This window comes from Parus major, chromosome 2 (genome assembly GCF_001522545.3).
Source record: "Parus major isolate Abel chromosome 2, Parus_major1.1, whole genome shotgun sequence".
Taxonomy (NCBI): Eukaryota; Metazoa; Chordata; class Aves; order Passeriformes; family Paridae; genus Parus; species Parus major.
Window position 1 is genome coordinate 12,728,904 of NC_031769.1, and position 18,700 is coordinate 12,747,603.

The 18,700-nt window shown below is 38.2% G+C and overlaps 1 protein-coding gene across 5 annotated transcripts in view; it reads right to left on the reverse strand.

The window, feature by feature from the left end:
- Positions 1 to 9,851: 9,851 nt before the first annotated feature.
- The window catches only part of CCNY (cyclin Y), a 119,091-nt gene continuing 110,242 nt past the window's right edge, over positions 9,852 to 18,700 (reverse strand). For all 5 annotated transcript variants that reach the window (XM_015618279.2, XM_015618278.2, XM_015618277.2 and 2 more), the window contains one exon: positions 9,852 to 12,834. In XM_015618279.2, the coding sequence (XP_015473765.1) occupies positions 12,718 to 12,834 (117 nt within the window). In that variant the 3' untranslated portion in view covers positions 9,852 to 12,717. The remainder of the gene's footprint in view (positions 12,835 to 18,700) is intronic.

Consider the following 18,700-nt stretch of genomic DNA (forward strand, 5'->3'; position numbering starts at 1 on the left):
TGTCACTCTGGTGTTGCTGCAGGGAAATACATTTGAAAGCAGCCTGTGCCCAGAACAGCCATCACAGCTATTCTGACAGGAGAGGGCAAGGCAATCACAGCTCCAGCTTTTGGGCTACAGAGCCTACACACACTGAGGTAAGGGTGCAGTGAATGTTTTCCATCATGAACTGTTCTGTGGGGAGCTTAAACAATGTGCTCCTGTTCCCCACTGCTCAGCCTCTAACTCATCAGTCCCCAGCAGCAGCAGAGTTGAGTGCAAGGAAAGGAAACTTTCAGCAAACGTGCCTCACTCTCCCCATCTCTTCCTGCCTTCCATTCTCAGGGAGGAGCTGCATGCACACATGCTCAAATGTACATAAATGCCAATGCATGTGTGTCTAAAACAGCCCAGAAGGACACCCAGAGCAGTGAAGTTCAGCTCATTTTTAACTGCTCATACTGACTGACTTCCACACCAGCTCGGTCCTCTTGGATGCCCCAGCCTGGTGCCTCAGTGCCTCGCACGTGTTGTGTTGTCTCACTGTTCCTCTCCTAATTTAGTAAACCTAAAAAAAGACTGTGTTTTACTGCATACTCTTAAGGATTTAGACCATTCTCCCACATTGTTTCAAACAGGGCTCTTTATTCTAAAAGTTTGAATATTCAGAAAAGTCAAATTTCTAAAGGGAACCTGCTTCTAAGAGGGTGACAAATGGAAAAAGCCCTTCTTCAGACTGGTTCAGCAGCTTCACAGCTGCTCAACCAAGAATTTTGAACACTTCAAGACAGATATGAAGGAAAATGAAGTAATGGAAAATATATTCTCATTCAGGAGCTCAGGGCCAATTTCTGCAAAAGTATTTAACTTACTAAGTAGTAAAAATACAAAGTGAGTCTACTGGATTTTCAAAAGCATATTATTAGTATCTGCTTAACTCCCACTGAAATAGGTAGCTACATGAGCACATGACATCATTACTGAAATTTGCTCTGCTGTATCTCAAGAAAAAAATCTTGTATAAGTGAGATTCCAGCTCTTTTCAAAATTTTGCACATAACATTTGACGCTGAATTTTACACTTAGCTTTCTTTACCGTACCAAATACAAAACTGAAGGTTTGGAATGCTTAAGGATCATGTATTTTATGCTGAACCAGGTGATTTCGTGTTTCATTAGTGCTCAACCAAGGAGCTCTTCCCTCAAGCATGTCCACACCTAGCAATGGTCAGGAAGGCAAAAAGCATGGTGACCTGATATAATGGAAATTGTTTCAATATGAAAAAGGCCTTAGGTAATTGGAAAAGAGATTTCATAATAAACAGAAGACGGCAAGAAAATCTTTGGGTCACCGTGTTTTAAATTTAATACTTTGTTTCTACATATGAATATTGCTAGAGCTGTGGAGGACAAATATCCCTGTTTGCACAACAAACATGCACAACAAAAGAGGTTACTGTGTTGGTTCTGGATTTCAGTAAATAAATCTGTCATCTTAGATTTAACATACAGCCAGCCACTGTGGATTTAAAATAAGAATTCTTTACACCTTCTTGTATTTCATGGCTGATCATTTTAAGAAACAAACCCTATACTGTTGTCTCTGTTATTGAACATTGACACTGCTTTTTCTTTCACCTTGGACAGATGCACTGTAACGATGTGGTCATTAAACCAAGCACAGGGGAAAAGGCTGAATGAAAGAAGGAAGCTGAAAAGAGAAATGGTATTTTCCCCCCTCTAATTCACATACAACTTTAACTTCAGGAACCACTGCAGACAGCATCAAGTGTGGATTTCTTCTCACATGTGAAGAAATGTAATTTTCAAGTCAAATTCATTCCTATGCAGAAGACAGAAAGTACATTCTATTAAATCTCATCTGTGTCTGGAAAATATGGCTTTAAATAAATAAAAGCTGTATCCTGTGCATAACAAAATCCTTATTCAGAAGAGTACTTCTATCTAAAAAGAATGTGTACATCTATCATACTGTTTTATAATGAGAAATTTTGATCTTCAGCTGTGTTTAATGAACAATGAAGGGGAAAATCTAATATTCCTCATAGTTGCTACTCCCAGCTTACTAGACAAAAGAATTATTTGATTTCTTGCATCGATATCAGGATGTACAACTTAAGTATGTACATCTGGCCATTTAAAGATAACACAAAATTGAGTTTTTGCACCTCACCTTTATGAGATGCACATCACCTTACGGTTTTATAAGATTTATTTTGACCTTAAACTGCTTATAGTCTGTGTACTTAAGTTTTGTGTGGCCTTGTAAAAAGTCATTTAAACAAAATTCAGATAGGTTAACCTCCACAACATTAGGAAAAATTACCCCAAATTTTTATTTCAGTATTTGAATTTGCCCTCCACCCCAAACTTTGCTTTACAATACAGTCCTACCATGCCAGTTGCCTACAGTTTCCATGGTTTCTGCTTTGCTTTCTTCCAGGAGCCATTTTTAATAATCATTGCTAATGAACTCAACACATACTGGGCAGTACACAAGGAATTCCCTCATTAAACTGCAATAGTATTCACATTCTATGTATTCTTATCAACCAGGATTTTTTGTTTTAAAGAGAAAAGCATCATAAAATCTCAGTTCTTAGTGGAATTAATAGTTCAATACACAACTCTCATTCATTCCTTTGAAAATTTTTACCACTGCGTCAAAAGGGTAACATGGATCCTGAAGGATTTATTCTGATGTTTTAGAGAGCAAAGGAAAACAGGAATGATCGAGAGTGGATTTCCCCACAGGACCCATCCCCAAGGCAAGCTGGGAACACACAGCTCTGCTCCCTACCCTGGAGCAGCTCCCAGTGCTGTCCAGAGGCAAAGAAATCCCCACAATGGATAAATGCACTGGAAACGTCCTACTGGGGTCAAAGCAGAGAGCACTAAGATTCTGCTAGGAAGGTAACCCACAGCAGAAATGGGGAGGAACACCAATTCAGGTCCTGTTTGTTTTAAAATGATAGTTTGACAGTCTATTTTCCATGAAAGAACAGGAATTACTGATTATGCTCCATTTACTTACCCATCCCTTGCACAGCAATTCAGCCTCTCTGTTCACTGTGCCCAGCACAAACACAGAATAAACCATCTCCCATTTCTACACTTGCTCTCCTCAAGCTTTCTTCCAAAGGTAGTTCCCCCTCAGAACTGAGAAATATCTCCAAGCTTTGCCTCAGCAAAACCTTTTACCTAGATGAAGCGATTTTGTCACTCCAAGACATTGCATAGCCTCCTCTGAAAATTCTTTCAGTACCAGTAACAGAAATTAAATTTTATTACTATGGCAAGGCACAAACACAGCACAAAAAGTCAAAACAGGGCCATTAGCTCAACCTTTCTGCCTCCTCTGCATTATGACAGATACTTTGCCATTTCAATCTAATCTACAAAATTGTTACCAATTACTGTGTTCCTGACACTATTAAAAATTGCATTAGTTCTTTTAACTGGTGTGGTGGGTTGAGAGCTGGCAAACCCGACAACTGGCCACAGATATTTATGGATATATTCCCTTGTGACCTGTACTGTGCCTCTAACTGCTGTTACTATTTCAGTTTCTCCTCTTTTTTCCCCCACATTTTTTACATTTTGCTGCTTTCTCTTTTGACTGCCTTCACTTCCCTTCCCAGGGAAAAAAATATATACAGGCCATCCAAGAACTCTTAGGAAACACCTCAAAGAACAGTTGTTTTAGTGCATTAACCCACAAAATTTGCCAATGATGTTTTCATTTCTGGGGAATCAATCCAATGGATCACCAAACAGAATCATGGTATATGATATACCTGCATTCCTGAAAAAATCGTATTCTTTTATGTACACAACAAAGGAAGTTATGTCGTATTTATGTGTGTATAAGATGACTGACCTTTCTTTCAATGGCCACATTCGTTTATATGCAAAAATACAGACCTTAGAAGGTCTTACATCTTTGCAATTTAGTGTTTCAGGACATTTTTAAACTTCATTCCCCCACAGTAATAATGTGGTTTCTCACATAGAAAGAGTCAGGAGGACAAAGTTTTTCACTTTAATGTTACAGCTACTCATGTATGGACTAATTCTCCCTCTAGAGCTTTGTGGCAGAATCCCTCAAACCCCTGTTTCTGATCTGCAGGGATTCCTGTCCCAGGTTGTGATGCTCAGATAGGCAAAAGTAATTTTCAGTTCAAGTAATGTGGCCCCCTACCATTCCTTCCTGCCTTCAGCAATTCTGTGATTCATCCCTCAGGTTTAGAGGGTTCAACTCATTTAATGTTGATAAAGTAATCCAAAGTCCCTCAGGTGAGCTCAGTGTTTCAGCTCTGCCTCCACTCTCAGGGCAGCTGTTACACAAGTGTAAATGATGAGACTTTCATCTTGCCTGGCCACTCATTTAATGCACAAACCTCACTAAATACACAGCTAAAGTATGTCCAGATAAACCAAAGGTGAGGCTGGAAGGGACCCTGAGCAGCCTGGTCTAGTGGAAGGTGTCCCTGCCTGTGGCAGGGGGTTGGAGCGAGATGATCTTTAAGGTTTCCTTCTGACCCAAACCATTCTGTGATGCCTAGCAATTATCTGTGTAGTCTAACACCAACAGAGGTGTTGCTGCTAATGCAAATGCCATGCATTGGAGCAGGGAGCAGGCCCAGCTAGGTGTGCTTAAAAGTGCCAGGAGCTCTGTCCAGCAGGCAGATCCTGAGACACCGGCACTGCCCACAGTGTGCAGCACAGGAGGAGGCCAGGCAAGATGCAGACACTGATGCATGGAGATCCATGCAGGGAAAAAGAGCTGCAAATCTGTGTTAGGAGAGAGATGCACTGGGGCTGCCCATTCATACAGAACCAATTTCACTTAACTGTGTCCCATACATATACACTTGATAACACAAATCAGTGCAGACCCACTACTGAATCTGATCTTTTCAATGCCCAGAGTGGCTGCTCAGGCTTGTGGCCCCAAGGCTGAGGGTAAGGAACTTGTGGGGTGGGAAGCCTGAGTTCCTCACCTACATCCTCAGTCTTGTGCTAACTTGGCTTAAGGGCACTCTTCCACTGCCCCAAGAGATCCTCTTCCCCCACCCTCCTGTATCACCCACCATTTCATATTGCATTTCAGCCTGATTTCCCTGGGAATGCAACCTCAGGGTTGATGGGGCTGGGGCTTTCTGTTCAAATCCTGAGAAATCCTGCATTCAGGAGAATACAGGACATTCAGCAACAGATGCTGAAACCGTTTCTGGGGACACTTTATCAAGAAAAGCTGAGGGAAATAGACACTAGAGTCTTCTCTAATTTTTTTCTCTAATTGCTAGAAATCAAAGCTACAGTTTTCTTTTGTTCTCTGTACCCCCAATCCTCTGAAGCTCTCAGTTTATACTGAAAGTATTAGAAATTCATAACATTTCTTACAAATTTTGGAAAATGGGTAAAAGTTCATTGTTCATGCAACAGGATGACAGGGACAGGGAAAAAAACTGCAATCCAGTATCACTGAATTTACCTATTCTTAGTAAGTCACAGATAAATGCATTCCTCAGGGGGCAAACAACAGGTTCAAATGACATTTTAAATAATTGCTTTTTCTATTAGCAACTGCCATAGAAATTCCTTATCTAATGCAATTAAAACCAAAAATAAATGCTCACATGCATACTCATATTGAGTTGTCAAGGAAAAGCTCAAGTCTGAAAATATAAAAAAAAATCTGAAATGGAAAAATCAAGATGCTGATTTGCTATACATTTCAGAGAAAACTTAAAACTGCTTGTCCTGGTTCCTTTTTCTAAGAGAAAACTATTTTAGAAAAGGTTAAGGGAAAATGTCACAGCTGGGAATCAGATATCTGAGCACACAGTTTCAGCTAACACATGGTTCAGCTATTTGCACACTTTAAGGGGCAGAACAACTTTGTTCTGCCACATGCCAGCAAAACAGAGCAGAACAAAAAAAGCCTTTCTGATGCACCACAATGACAGGCCACCACAAAAAAGCAACGATTTCATAGTCTAGACTTCTCCCAGGTCAGAAACACTGACAATGTTCTCACTGAGATTCATGATTAGATGGGGAAGCAGGAGAATCAGGCCAGTCCTTTGATCACTGAGGCTTGGTGCCAGGGTGACATGACCACAATTTCTCTAGATGAAGTCACTACTGTTGCTCTATGCTTTGTAGTATTTATTTCTGTTCAGCTGAAGGAACCATTGATCCAAAGCCTTAAATCAGGCAGATCTGGAAGATCACCTTACCCAACAGCATTCAAAATGATCAAGATACACCCAACTATTTTCCTAGGTTACAAGAATCATTCCTCTAGTTTCAGAGGACAGAATAGGTGCCCCATAAAGCACTGATAGAGAACACACTCAGACTGTGGACTCATTCCTATGGCAGAGTGTAAGGTATTTACCTATTGGCACTAATAAGTTACATATTTAATGTTAAAAATGTTGGTGAATTTACACATTTGAACCATTCTTACTTATGTGCAATGTAACAATGTAAGTTGGAAGATAATTTTCCATCTCTTTTCAAAACTCTGCTGTTCAAAACTACTGTAACTACAAAGGACTTGGGGTTGGGCTGGTTTCACTGGGGGATGGGGGGTGGGAGATTGTTCTCTGCAATTCTTCTCAGCTTCCCAATCTGTGACTTCAGAAGTGGGACTGACACGTTCTGAGAGTTGTCACAAGCAGGAGACTCTACTTAATGCTCATACTGATGAGGCCCCACAGCAGCACCAGGTTAACTCCTGCAACTTTTGTACTTAACAGGAACTCTTACTACTTTTTAAACTTTTTTTTTTGTAAAGTCCCTTCAAGTATTACTGATTATATTCTAATACTTAACAATGTGTACTAAGCTCTTGCCTACACAGGATGATTTTTACTGGAAGGCCACAAAAGCAAAAGGATGTTGTTATGGAAGTAAGGTGACCAACAATATTTCCAAACACTGAAACTGTGTACCAATACCAAGATAGTTCTGCTATTCTAATGCTTGATGTTCAAGATTATTTGGTGTATGTATTTTACATGCTCTTCTGTACCATGTTGCTCAGTACAGCCTGTTCTTCCTTCTCCCCAGATCTATGACAAAATAATCTATGTATCCTGTCCCACTGAATAATCCCTTAGACTCTGCCCAAGAGATTTAACACCATCACTCTTCTCGAAGTATCATCAATGCCTTTTGGTACTGACAGCATAGAAGGTACAAATACATTTCCCTATCTTTATTTCCTGGATTATTTTTAAAATATACACACTTAATTGTGCCTCATAGCTTTTCTAGCACACCAATCCCCATCTTTTTGGACTCTCCTTTTTCTACAGCAAAATGCCTCACTTGCCTGAAATACGTGACTGCAGGATGATCTGAATTGTTTAAATATAAGGTAGCAAGGGTATCACAGCTGCAGTTCCCAAGATACTGTTTCCACGGAGAATAATTTATATTAACATCTAAAATACAGGGTCATGAAAACGCAGAACAAGTGAAGCAAGAAAACCTACAGCTAAGAGAAGAATTAGCTCTATACTTAAGTGTGATGTGGAAACTCTAACATGAAGGTGATGTCTTATTCTAATGCCTGTTTAGAGAAGCCTTCATGTCACATGAGTAAGTCTTCATCTGCTTTTTGAGGATTCACTTCACTGGCAGTGAATTCAAGGGGGTGGCAGTGCTAGTTCCAGAGATTCTCCAGCATCTAAGTTTTACTGCATTATTTAGTTTTACTGCATTAGTTAGTTTCACTGCATAATTACCACAGCACCCCCATCTGTCAGAGGTGCAAGGAAAAAAAATCTGAAATTAAATCAGGTACATTTAGTAAATCATGTAAGTACGTCGGGAAATGGTATTTTACAAAATACAATTTCTGATATTTTGTTATTTGCTGCTCTCCATCTGCAGAGACCATTGACATCTTGAGCTTTACAAACTCTTAACAGAGATTCTGGACAACTCACAGGTATACAGCCACATTTCACCACACCAAGAAGCTTGCTTAGCATATCTTCACCAAACAATATATCCAGGTGTAACAGCTGAAATCTCGACTGATAATACTGAAACACATTACACATGGTGTAAAGGGCATGAAAAAACAACTTTTTTCACACCAAATTGCATCAGACCAGCTATTCTAGAAAGAACACAAGAAATACAGTCTATTTGTCTGGCTCTATCACCTGCATTTCTCCAATCTGCCATCTTGTTGCTTCTCTCTTTAGTGGGAAGAGCCCAGTTATACAGGCCACGCAACAAACTTGAGCCTGGGGTTTTTTTGGCTACAATCATAGAAAAGCTTGATTTGGAAGGGGCCTTAAAGATAATTTAGTTCCAATTCTCCTGCCATGAACACTTCCAGAGGTGGGGAACCCCAGCTTGTCTCAGCAGCCTGTTCCAGTGCCTCAATGCTCTCAATGCATTCAGTCCTTTTCAAGCTGTGGTCCTGCAACTCACCAGTTACTTTTCATGGATTCTTTTAAGATTCAGAAAAGCAGGTTTATACACAGTATGAAAAGACCCTTTTCAGCATCATAATCTACATCTGCTACCACTATTGTTTTCCTTATGAGCTTTTCTTCTAAATCTTGTTTCCTTTTCTAAAGCACTTCCACAGAACAGTGGTCACTACATATTTGCCATCATTACCTCAGTTTATGCAGCTCAGTTTCACCAGTTCTGTATTTTCCTCAAGATGGAGCTCAATTGACAAGAAGATGAAAACAGCAGAAAGACACTTACTGCATTTTGTGTGTAGATACATTTCCAGGTACATCTAGGGACACTCATAGGTATGTTTGTGTTTATAGTTAAGCTGATTTCTCAGAACCCATTAGAGACACTAAGTGGGAGCTTCACTGCAGAGTAGGCAAATGTTGTCAACAACTGCCAATTCAAGTAAAAAAAAAGTTCTGATTACAGAAAATGTGTTTTACACAGAAGTGAGAAAAGTGCTAAAAGCTAGGCTGAGTGGACTCCACATGAAGAGCAAGAAGAAGCAGAGAGCAGAATGAGTCTGGAGTGGATGTGCAGCACTTTGGTTGGGAGTTTAAACACATCACTGGGAAATGAAATGCTCATTACCAACTAAGGACAACTGTAAATAATTTGTTGCTTCAGGTGTTAAGATTTTGGGGTTTTTTTCTGCTCTTTCAGTTCCTCTATCCTCTCCCACATATTGCTATTTTTATATATAGCCAACACCACCAGATGTCATTTTGTCATCTGCCACCATTACACCATTGCCCTTTTCTGATGAGGCTTTTGTTACTTCTAATCTTTATACTATAGCTAAGGTTTCTGGCATTAGGGGAGCTGGGGAGAAAGGTGTTAAAACACAGAGTCTTAGTTCAGACTCCATAAATGTAAACAGCAATTATGCAATATATGTTAATTTTTCTCTCTCTCTAAGAAAAATCCCAAAATCCTTAACAAAACAAAATCATTACCCTGCTGTAGGACAGGACTTTGTATATTTTTAGCAATAGAAAACATGCATCATTTGAAGAGCTAACTGAGTTTGTGGAAGGTGAAAAAAGGTGATTTGAGCAATTTGTTTTTGCACTTTATCCCATAACTCCAGTGAACTCAGTCCCACATGACAGTGTCTATAAGAATGAAATATGTCAAATAATGAACTACAAACAGCAAATCAAATATAAAGAGGTCTGCAGGTGGAAAGAGGAATTACGGAAACAACTCTGGGCTGCATACAGATGAACGATTAGAAACTTTACTTTGTAAAGTAAAGCCTTTTTCAAATATTGATCCAATTATCAATGCATAAATGACCAAACAAGTGGCCCACTGGCTCAACATACAAAAATAATTCATTAAGACAATGATACTTGAAGGGACAGGTTTATTATATCTCCTACACCTTTTCAGTTCTGAGCCGGTGACCAAAGCAATAATGAAAACCTTAATCCAAAAAACATTTACAGCAAAACACAATGTCTTTGTGCTGTTAATTAAAATGTTATATGGTTCTCCTCCCTTCTTACATCTCCGGTGATTCTCTAACTTTGCAATGGTATTTTCCATACAGTAATGCTGAAAAAACTACAGTAAACACAACATAATCCTAAATAATAATTCATTTTTAATTACCAGGTATAGAATACCTTGCAAACAAAAGACACTTTTCAGGTTTACTGACAGATACTGTATTTTTTGGCAACCCTGGAACAGACCAGAAGAAAAAGCAAAGAATTATTCTATAACCATGAGGGAAAGAAATATCCATCCAAATGTAGAGGATTCATATGGTAAAACTAAAGAAAAAATCCACACTTACAGCAGATTTTTTTTTTAATTCTTAGTGCAAGAAACATAACCAAGTTAATCACAGAATCAGTACTAATTAAGAATATGGAAAATTCTCCTATACAGAGGTAGAGTCCAGTGCACAAGGCTAAAACGATATTCAATAGTCTAAACAAGACTGAGCCAGGTTTTACGGAATCCACTTTTTAAAGTATCAGACTGTATGTACATACATACAATAAATAGACTATACAATCTTTAAAGTAGTTTAATAAACTTCACAAAAATTATAGTAGATGCATTGATATCTTTACATAATCCAAAGTTCATATCTCTATCACCCAGAAATGGATAAAACAAATATTCCTGATATCAAGTTAAATGGAAAATAGTTTAGCAAAGTGTTGATAAATCAAAATATTTTACATATTTTAAAGCCTAAATTTATGCTTATAAAGGATGAATTTCAAATGCTCTGAAAATGTTCCTTTTGATACTATCTGCAAAGAGGTTTCAAATGCTGTAATTTGTTATAAACACTTGCCTTACATTCCATGTTCAAGGGAAAAATGGACTTGGATACTCACAGTTCTGATGCATTGGCACAACAAGAAGTGATGAGAATAATTTTAAAGGCCCAAAGAACATCAGGAGAATTTATGGACAAAGCCTTCATGTCTCAAACTAAACAAATCACACTGGAAAGTTAACAGGAAACTGTTTGGTTTCACTGCTTCAATCCTGTCGGTGCCTCCCTGCCTGGAGGCCCTGGAATCACTCTGGGAGTCAAGTGTGCATCCCTGGGCCCCCAGGCTGCTAAAAGCCCATAGGGCTTAACCAAACAAACACAGAATCTTTGTGGGTTACAACAGTAGTGCACAAATCAGGGACATCTGCTGCCATTCCCTTCAGTGATAGCTGCAAGGACAGATTTCAGGGAACTGAGAATTTTCAGCTGGATCTTTCTAAACTGTGCAAAAAAAAACCAAAACAAACAACTGTAGGGGAAAAAAAAAATCACCCTGCGGTGTTATGAAGCAAATATGCTTATACTGACAAGTTATTTTGTATAAAAGGTTCTTACAATGCCAAGGGGGCAACAGCCGCAGTAAGAGAGAAAAAATAACAACAGAGGAGTTTAATAGTCCGAGTTGGAAATCATATTCACAGTTCAGTTACTTTTAATTTCTATAAGCACCTACACTGAAAAACATGAGGGTTTATATCTTAGCTTCCAAATCAAATCTCCTTGTGACAGATACCTTGTTAAGATTTCCATTCTGCTCTTCTACAGGCCTTCTCATTGGAACAATTTTTTTTATTATTTTTTATTTTATACAAACAGACTCACTTTGATTTAAAGTAAACATATAAAAATTGCGAATATTGCTTGCAACAATGGACCTGGGAGTGAAGGAATGAACTTGTCAGGCCATACAAAAAAAAAAAAATCTCCTTCAAAATGGATGAATTCTGCTAAACTTCTAATGCTATGAAAATCTGCAAGAAGGATCACAAGATCTGTTGCAAATTTCAGAGATTTGGCCCAAGTCTTATCATCATCATCTCAAGACTTTAACAACTGTATCTTTATACTATGGAAAAATAAACTATTCCAAGAACTCAGGAAGGCACACTCACCCAAGTATACTATAAATAAAACACATCATGAAATTACGAAGATTTTCTGATCCCTGTACACACTTTTGGTTCAGCACTATGGTCAAGTTCTCTCTTTCAAAATACAATAAAAGGCATACAAGAAATGTAACATATGCATAATAATTAAGAAGAATAATGTTAATAAGACAGGTTACAGAGAAAAGTGCAGCGAAAAAACCCAACGCTATTTATTCAGGGGCTTGTGCTACTGTAAATACAGACTTTGTATTTCCTGCTGTGCAAGGGGAAGAATTTATCCTGGGAAGCAGCAATGAGGAATGCAAAATAAACCAACAACAGCAACAACAAAAAAGGGTATTAAGAGAAACCTTTAAGATGGAACTCTCCCAATGTCATTCCTCTAGTGCACAGTCATCTGACTACATGTTTTTTTTTCATGCTGCCATTTCCCTTCATGAGTACAGAATAATAGAAAATGGCACAGTTCTTAAATATTTTTCTGCCTCTACTTTATTTTTTTTTTGTTTCTTCTTCCAAGCACCTGATTTTCTGTTTCCTCATAATAGTGTAAAGCTGTTGGTGGAAGTGAGAAAATAATTGTTGCCAATCTTCTCTCCTGATCACCGATTTCTCCATTTCTCCTTCGTTAGGTATTTCACTCGTGTGCTACACAATGGGGAGGCACTGTAAAGGCAGCTTGACAGATTTAAAAATAAAAAAAAACAAAAGTCTTTTTTTTCTTTATCCCCCCGCCCCCAGCCCACTCTGAAAAAAATGGATGGATGAAACAGTTCGTCCGTAGGAATATTCCAGTCTCCTCTGTTAGGAGATAATTGCAGGGGACCATCTAACCACAGTCAGATTGTCAGCACTGACCGAGCGTTTCTTTGCAGCTTTCCTGAAGTCCTTGTATTTATCTTCACATAGGCGAGAAATGGCCTGAAAGAGAAAAGATGAAAACACCCCTGATCACATTGCCCACAGCTGTACAGGCAAAGCAAGACTAAATGCAGATTTCTACATACAGGTGAAATTACAAAAGTCACTTCATTAAGCAAAATACATGAAGACATTCTCCTCAAATCCTAGTTTTCATTTCATTAGTCTTGGAAGGAAGATTTGCATTGCCCCACATGGCAGCTTCAGAAAGACTCAGCGTACCCCAAGCCTTTTCTTTGCAGGTGAACCATCACAAACCTCACTGAGGGAGCTGACCCATTTTAACTGATGCATCATCCTTCATAAGGGAAGAATCATGGAAAACTTAATAAAATAACTGTAGAAACTGTAAGTGTATTTGTGTTGTAAAGCAGTTAGGAAAAATGGTATGACCCAAAAATGTAAAAATGCACCCCTGAAAATGTAGACTTGTAAGTGCTTTCCCTTATCTTGTTCTCCCCAGGTCCCCTTACTGGTTGTGTAAATCCCCCACACCCCTTTCCCCTGTCTTGAAAAAGGACTGCTTATCAATACCTCTTCTCTCTTTCCCTCCTGCCATCTCACCCTGAAGGATCCCAAGAAATAAAGCTGCAACTGCCATCTCAGCAGAGGGAAAGAGCCTCATTTTTAGGGTCTTCTTGGCAAGCTAATCTAACTCCCCTGTCTCCCTGGCCGCTGCGGGGTGGACAGTGGTAGAAGAGGGGCAGGGGACCTAGTAATTTTACCATATTTGGAAAATCTAAATTTTGGGTGGCTCTTAAATATTTTTTCCCTAAAAATCTTGTAGTAATTATATTTTTCTCTGTTGAGAAATGATCTTGCAGATCACTCACCCTGCTTTGCCTCCTGAGATGATGTTAACTCACCTTTCAGAAGCAGATGAGCATTTCTTTGTGGCCAGGCTATCTTATATAGTGCCAGAGAGAAATGAAACTCATATTCAGAATAATTTAATTCACATTATAAATACATAGTCATTTTTAAACCTTTTGAAGAGAGAGACAAACATTCAAGCGTCAACTCCTTTTATGCTATACTGGATGTTAATGTTTGATATTTCTTCTACTGTTTTTAGCAAAGTTTAAAAATAGTAATTATTACGGACCTCACATGCATGAATTTACTGTTCCCTAAAATAGCTTTTGTATTAGAGTTCATATGGTTGAGACAAGCTGTGGTTGGCATCAGAAGAGATGTTAACTCTGGCAATCAAACTGCAGAACTGCAGAGAAAGCTCTCTTCAAGGAATACTCAAGGTCAAATTCAAAAATATGACAAACTAAAGCAGCATTTTTTATTTACTCAGGAATGCTTTCAAGTTGTGCCTTAACATAAGATGTTTAATAAAGAGTACTGTACAAACAAACCCAGTGGAAGTGCTTGATTATAACACAAGGCATTACAAATAATTAAACATCCTGACTCCATGGATTATCATTTTCTCTCTTATCTTTACTTCTATAGCACACCAAGTTGCAGGAGTGAAGAGTTCTTTAATTTCAATAGTCCTGCAAAGACAGAGGCACGTACAGCAGAAGCACACAACTCATACATCTGAGAGCATATTCACCTAATGCTCTGGTCAAGCCAGCCATAAAACATCACTAAATTCGAAAACAAATCAAAACAAAACAAACGTAAATCCCAAAACAACATAAAACCTACCACTAGTAAGAAAACACTTGCTACTTTTCTGTTGGAAAATGCATATTTTTGTTAGGACTACTCTTGAACACAGTTTTTCTTCATGGTGCACATGAAGAGAACAACAGAATACAATAACACAACTAAGTATTCATATTGCTTTTCAGACCATTTAGATCGTAACTTCATGCACTTAAAACCACTTAATAACATTTTATTTCACTTAACCAGGAACTTGGTAGACTAAGAGAGTTTACACAATTCAATCAGATTTAAAATCCAATAGGTTAAAAATGTTTATCCATGAAATAATGTGCCAAGGCATGGCATGACAAAGGGCTGTACTGAGGTGGAGCTCAGCTTCTTTCAGCTGCCAAATCAGACTGATTACCTCAGGCATCGAACAGTCAGAGAAGGTAATCACCTCAAAATCGCCTGTGTGACACAGGAAAATTTCTGTTCTGGCACTTGGTCAGACAAAATGAAATGTTGCTTGGAAGTGGCACTCAATATTTGGCATCCCTAGGCTATGGTGATGAATCATATGGATCAGAAACACGCTGCCATTTAAAGCAGCTCTGTATCTAAAGATGCCTTTTCATTTGCATGTTATAAATCAACATCTAGAGTATACTTGGCAAGGTAGTTAGTGAACTTTAGTATAACATATGGGGACCCAAGACAAAAGCAGAAAATTGGAAATATTTATTACTGTCCTTCAGTTAAAATAAATCAAAATAGCTATAATCACCTTTGTACCATCTATCTAATAATTCTTTTGCTTTTATTGCTAGAAAGATAAACCAATTTTTGACAGTTGCAAGGGACCATTTCTCATGTCAAATCAAAATATTCTGAAAAACCAGCAACACTAATCCATCATGTGGAATTTTGTTGGACTTGGCTGAAATGTATGTATTCAGCTAGAATGCATACACATATATATTCTTACATCCATGCATACAGAACTAAAGTTAGTTCCTCTGCTGAGTTATATGACTCCTCCAGAGATTCCATCACTGGAGGAGGGGACAAGTAAGAAGAAAGAAGGCTGGAGAAAGGCAGTAGCAGTAGTAGTAGTAATAGTAGAAACAGTAGTACAAATTTTGGCTGCATGCATGTTTGTGCAGGGCAGGAAGGCAGCACAAACTGATTATGAGCTCAGTACCAGCAATGCACAAAGGCACAGACTGTGACTGCTGCACACCCTCCAAAAACTGACAAACCAGAGGAAACTTAGCAGGAACAAACAGCAGGTGGTTCTCCTTAATTTATAAAGCACAACTAGTTACTCCTAAAACCCAAAAAAGGCAAATTTTGCTGTTTTTATCTTCCTTTTCTTCCTGGCTTTGAGGGTTCTGAACACACAAACACAGAACTGTAATTAAGTCACTGTGACACTGGAAGGCTGAAGAGATATAAAGAGACTTCTCTGCTTCTTTACTCCTGGTTTTGTCAGTTTGATGCTGGGATTGCATCTTTAGGGTCAAGAAAACAGCACAGATTTCCAAGGGTTTGAACTATGTGCTCAAGTACCATCCTAACAATAAAGATCTCAGAAAACATGCAGTCAGTTAAACTGGGAGTGCACTAATGAATGCTCTTAGAAAATCTAACCTTGAAACAAGCACAGTGCTAAGATCACAAGCAGCAAAAGGACAGACACGTTTTGTCTACATAACCCAAAGAGGAGAATCTGACTCATATTTAGCTCAGTACATGGGAGAAAAACCAGGTGCAAGAGTAGGAAATTACAAAATAGTGGATTAAGGCTGGACACCCAACAACCTTCTTGGCAGAAAAAAATCTCCCATATTAGATAACAGATCTCAGGAAAAGCAAAGGAAGGCTTGACATTTGACATAATTAAAAGAAGAACAAAACACACTATAACATATGCTGTTTTGAACAAACATCATTGGCAGGTGGACAGACTGGGTGATCTAATGAAAGTTTATTTGCCATTTTTAACTTGTCTGAATCCATAGAGCAGGAGAAAAAAACAAGAGGGCTCATAAAAATGGTTTCTGACTATTAGGTGGACTAGTATAAAAAATACACCATGCTTTAGTCCACATATACTTAAAAGGTAAAAAAAAATTACTTTCATTTTGTCATTTAAAAGACAAAGATGCTTTTTAAGTGTCAATTGTGAGAACATTAAATAAGAGAAAACAAGCACTGCAGATGCTTGAGAAAGTGATATAATTTTCAACATGTACTGCAATCTCTCATAACACTGCTAAGCTAATGGATCTTGTCCAGCATTTCCTCTAGATGAGGTACATTTCTTGCTAGCCTTGTCCTTGGTCTTTTTAGGGGTTTTTTTTCATCATCATGTGTATGTCAACTTCATGATGTTTGCAGAAATCGCAGTGCAGATTCTGCCATGTCAGATCTAATGCTTCTGCTTTAGATATAAAAAAATAGCTTTAAAATGCAAAAGTAGCAAAAATATAATATAGCCATTTCTCTACGCAACACCTTTTGTGATCTCAAATTCCAGTAAGTTGCTTTAATCTTAGAACTGAGCAAGGTCTTTATATCACACAAGGCAAATCCTTCCACTGCATGAATACATTTGCTGTGAGGCTGTTGTCTTTCATCACAGACTGCAGCTTTTCTCTCGGTATCAAAAAAATCACAGCCTGTGTGGTACTACATCTACTCCACTTGACAATCCAGGCAACTGTTTTAAAACAGGGAACTCTGGTCTGAACAGCACACGAGAGACTACAGAAGTGCTGCAAATGCATTTTGATGACTCTTGGCAAGCTAAATGCTTTACTGTGCTCAGGGAACTGGGCTATAAATTATGCTGTCAAGTAGTTTCAAGGGCACACTAATGACAACCACATACTGCCAGGGAACAAAGCAGTTCCCTTCCTTCTGGTCACAGAATATAGAGGCAACGAGGTGGCAGACCAAGCTGGTTGCACAGCAGATACTCTTCCTCTACCCTGAAGACATCCTCTGGCTAGCAGGGTTATTTACAGACAATTTCTGCTGGCAGCTCAAAGCATGCCCAATGGGAAAATTTTTAATTATACAGATTTATTGAAAAAATATTCCATTAGTTCTTTTTAAATATGCCTTTTCTTTAGCTAGTACAGAAGAATTACCAGTATTCTCTGGCTATTGACAGTCATTTCCTATTTTTCTTTTCTTCTAAGGTTTTAGGACCTATCATTGTTAAACTCATTTGTAACCTGCTGTTATACATAGTGTGTGATATAGACTGACAGTTTTAAGAAACTGTGGGCTAAATCAAAAGGTAATTCACTTAATTTTGATATATGTAATACTACTTATTATCAAGAATCCCATAACTCAGTAAAGCACCTCTTTTCAAGTAAGATTACAATCAATTTTTTTAAAAAATATTCTCCTTAATAGAAGCAAAATCTGATGCAAATTTAGACCACACTCCATTTCAGAGAATGAAATTCTTATTGGAGCTGCCTGTGAAATTTAGGAAGAATATTTAGAAAGAATGGGAAATACAACTTAAATGAAATTTGCTTTGATTCTTGCTCTTCCACTTTTAGTTCCCATTAGAGTCACAAACAAGTCAATTAACCTTCCCACGCACCATTTCTCCCCACAAAAACGTGCACAGAACTGCCTGCCTGTTCTACAGGAGCACAGGAATTTCAGAACATGCAAAGCTCAATCTAACCCACAGGCAAACAACCTCCTGTATAGAAATCTTATGTAATTAAAGATGTGTGCTGTTAAAAGCAGCCAGCATCTAATGAAAATTTTCAAAATTAGTAACAAAATGCATACTCAGTGCAATAATGCCCATATTTGAAAAACTGATCTGAAAAATCAGGAAAAATATGTTACAGTCTTGCAAAGGGCCCACAATTAGCTGATAATTTAAATTCCTCCTGTGTCCATGGTATTCACAGTGCCCAGCATTTCACAGGTCCAGACCATCCAACAGTGCTTCTGGCACATGGTATATCTGTAGATATCTCATAAGCATTCATGACTTATTCACTGAAGGCATGAATGCTCATTTCTGTTCTCCCTTTACTGAGATAAACACCATGGGAGATAAAAAACTTGGATCCACATGAAACTGAATACTTGCAGAAGAACATGGAATAGCTATTTTCAGCAACACCTGTTAATTAATATTCTTTCATTTAAGATGGATAATCAATTTTAAGAAACCAAATGAACAACACTAGACTGTGAATGCAATAATAATAAA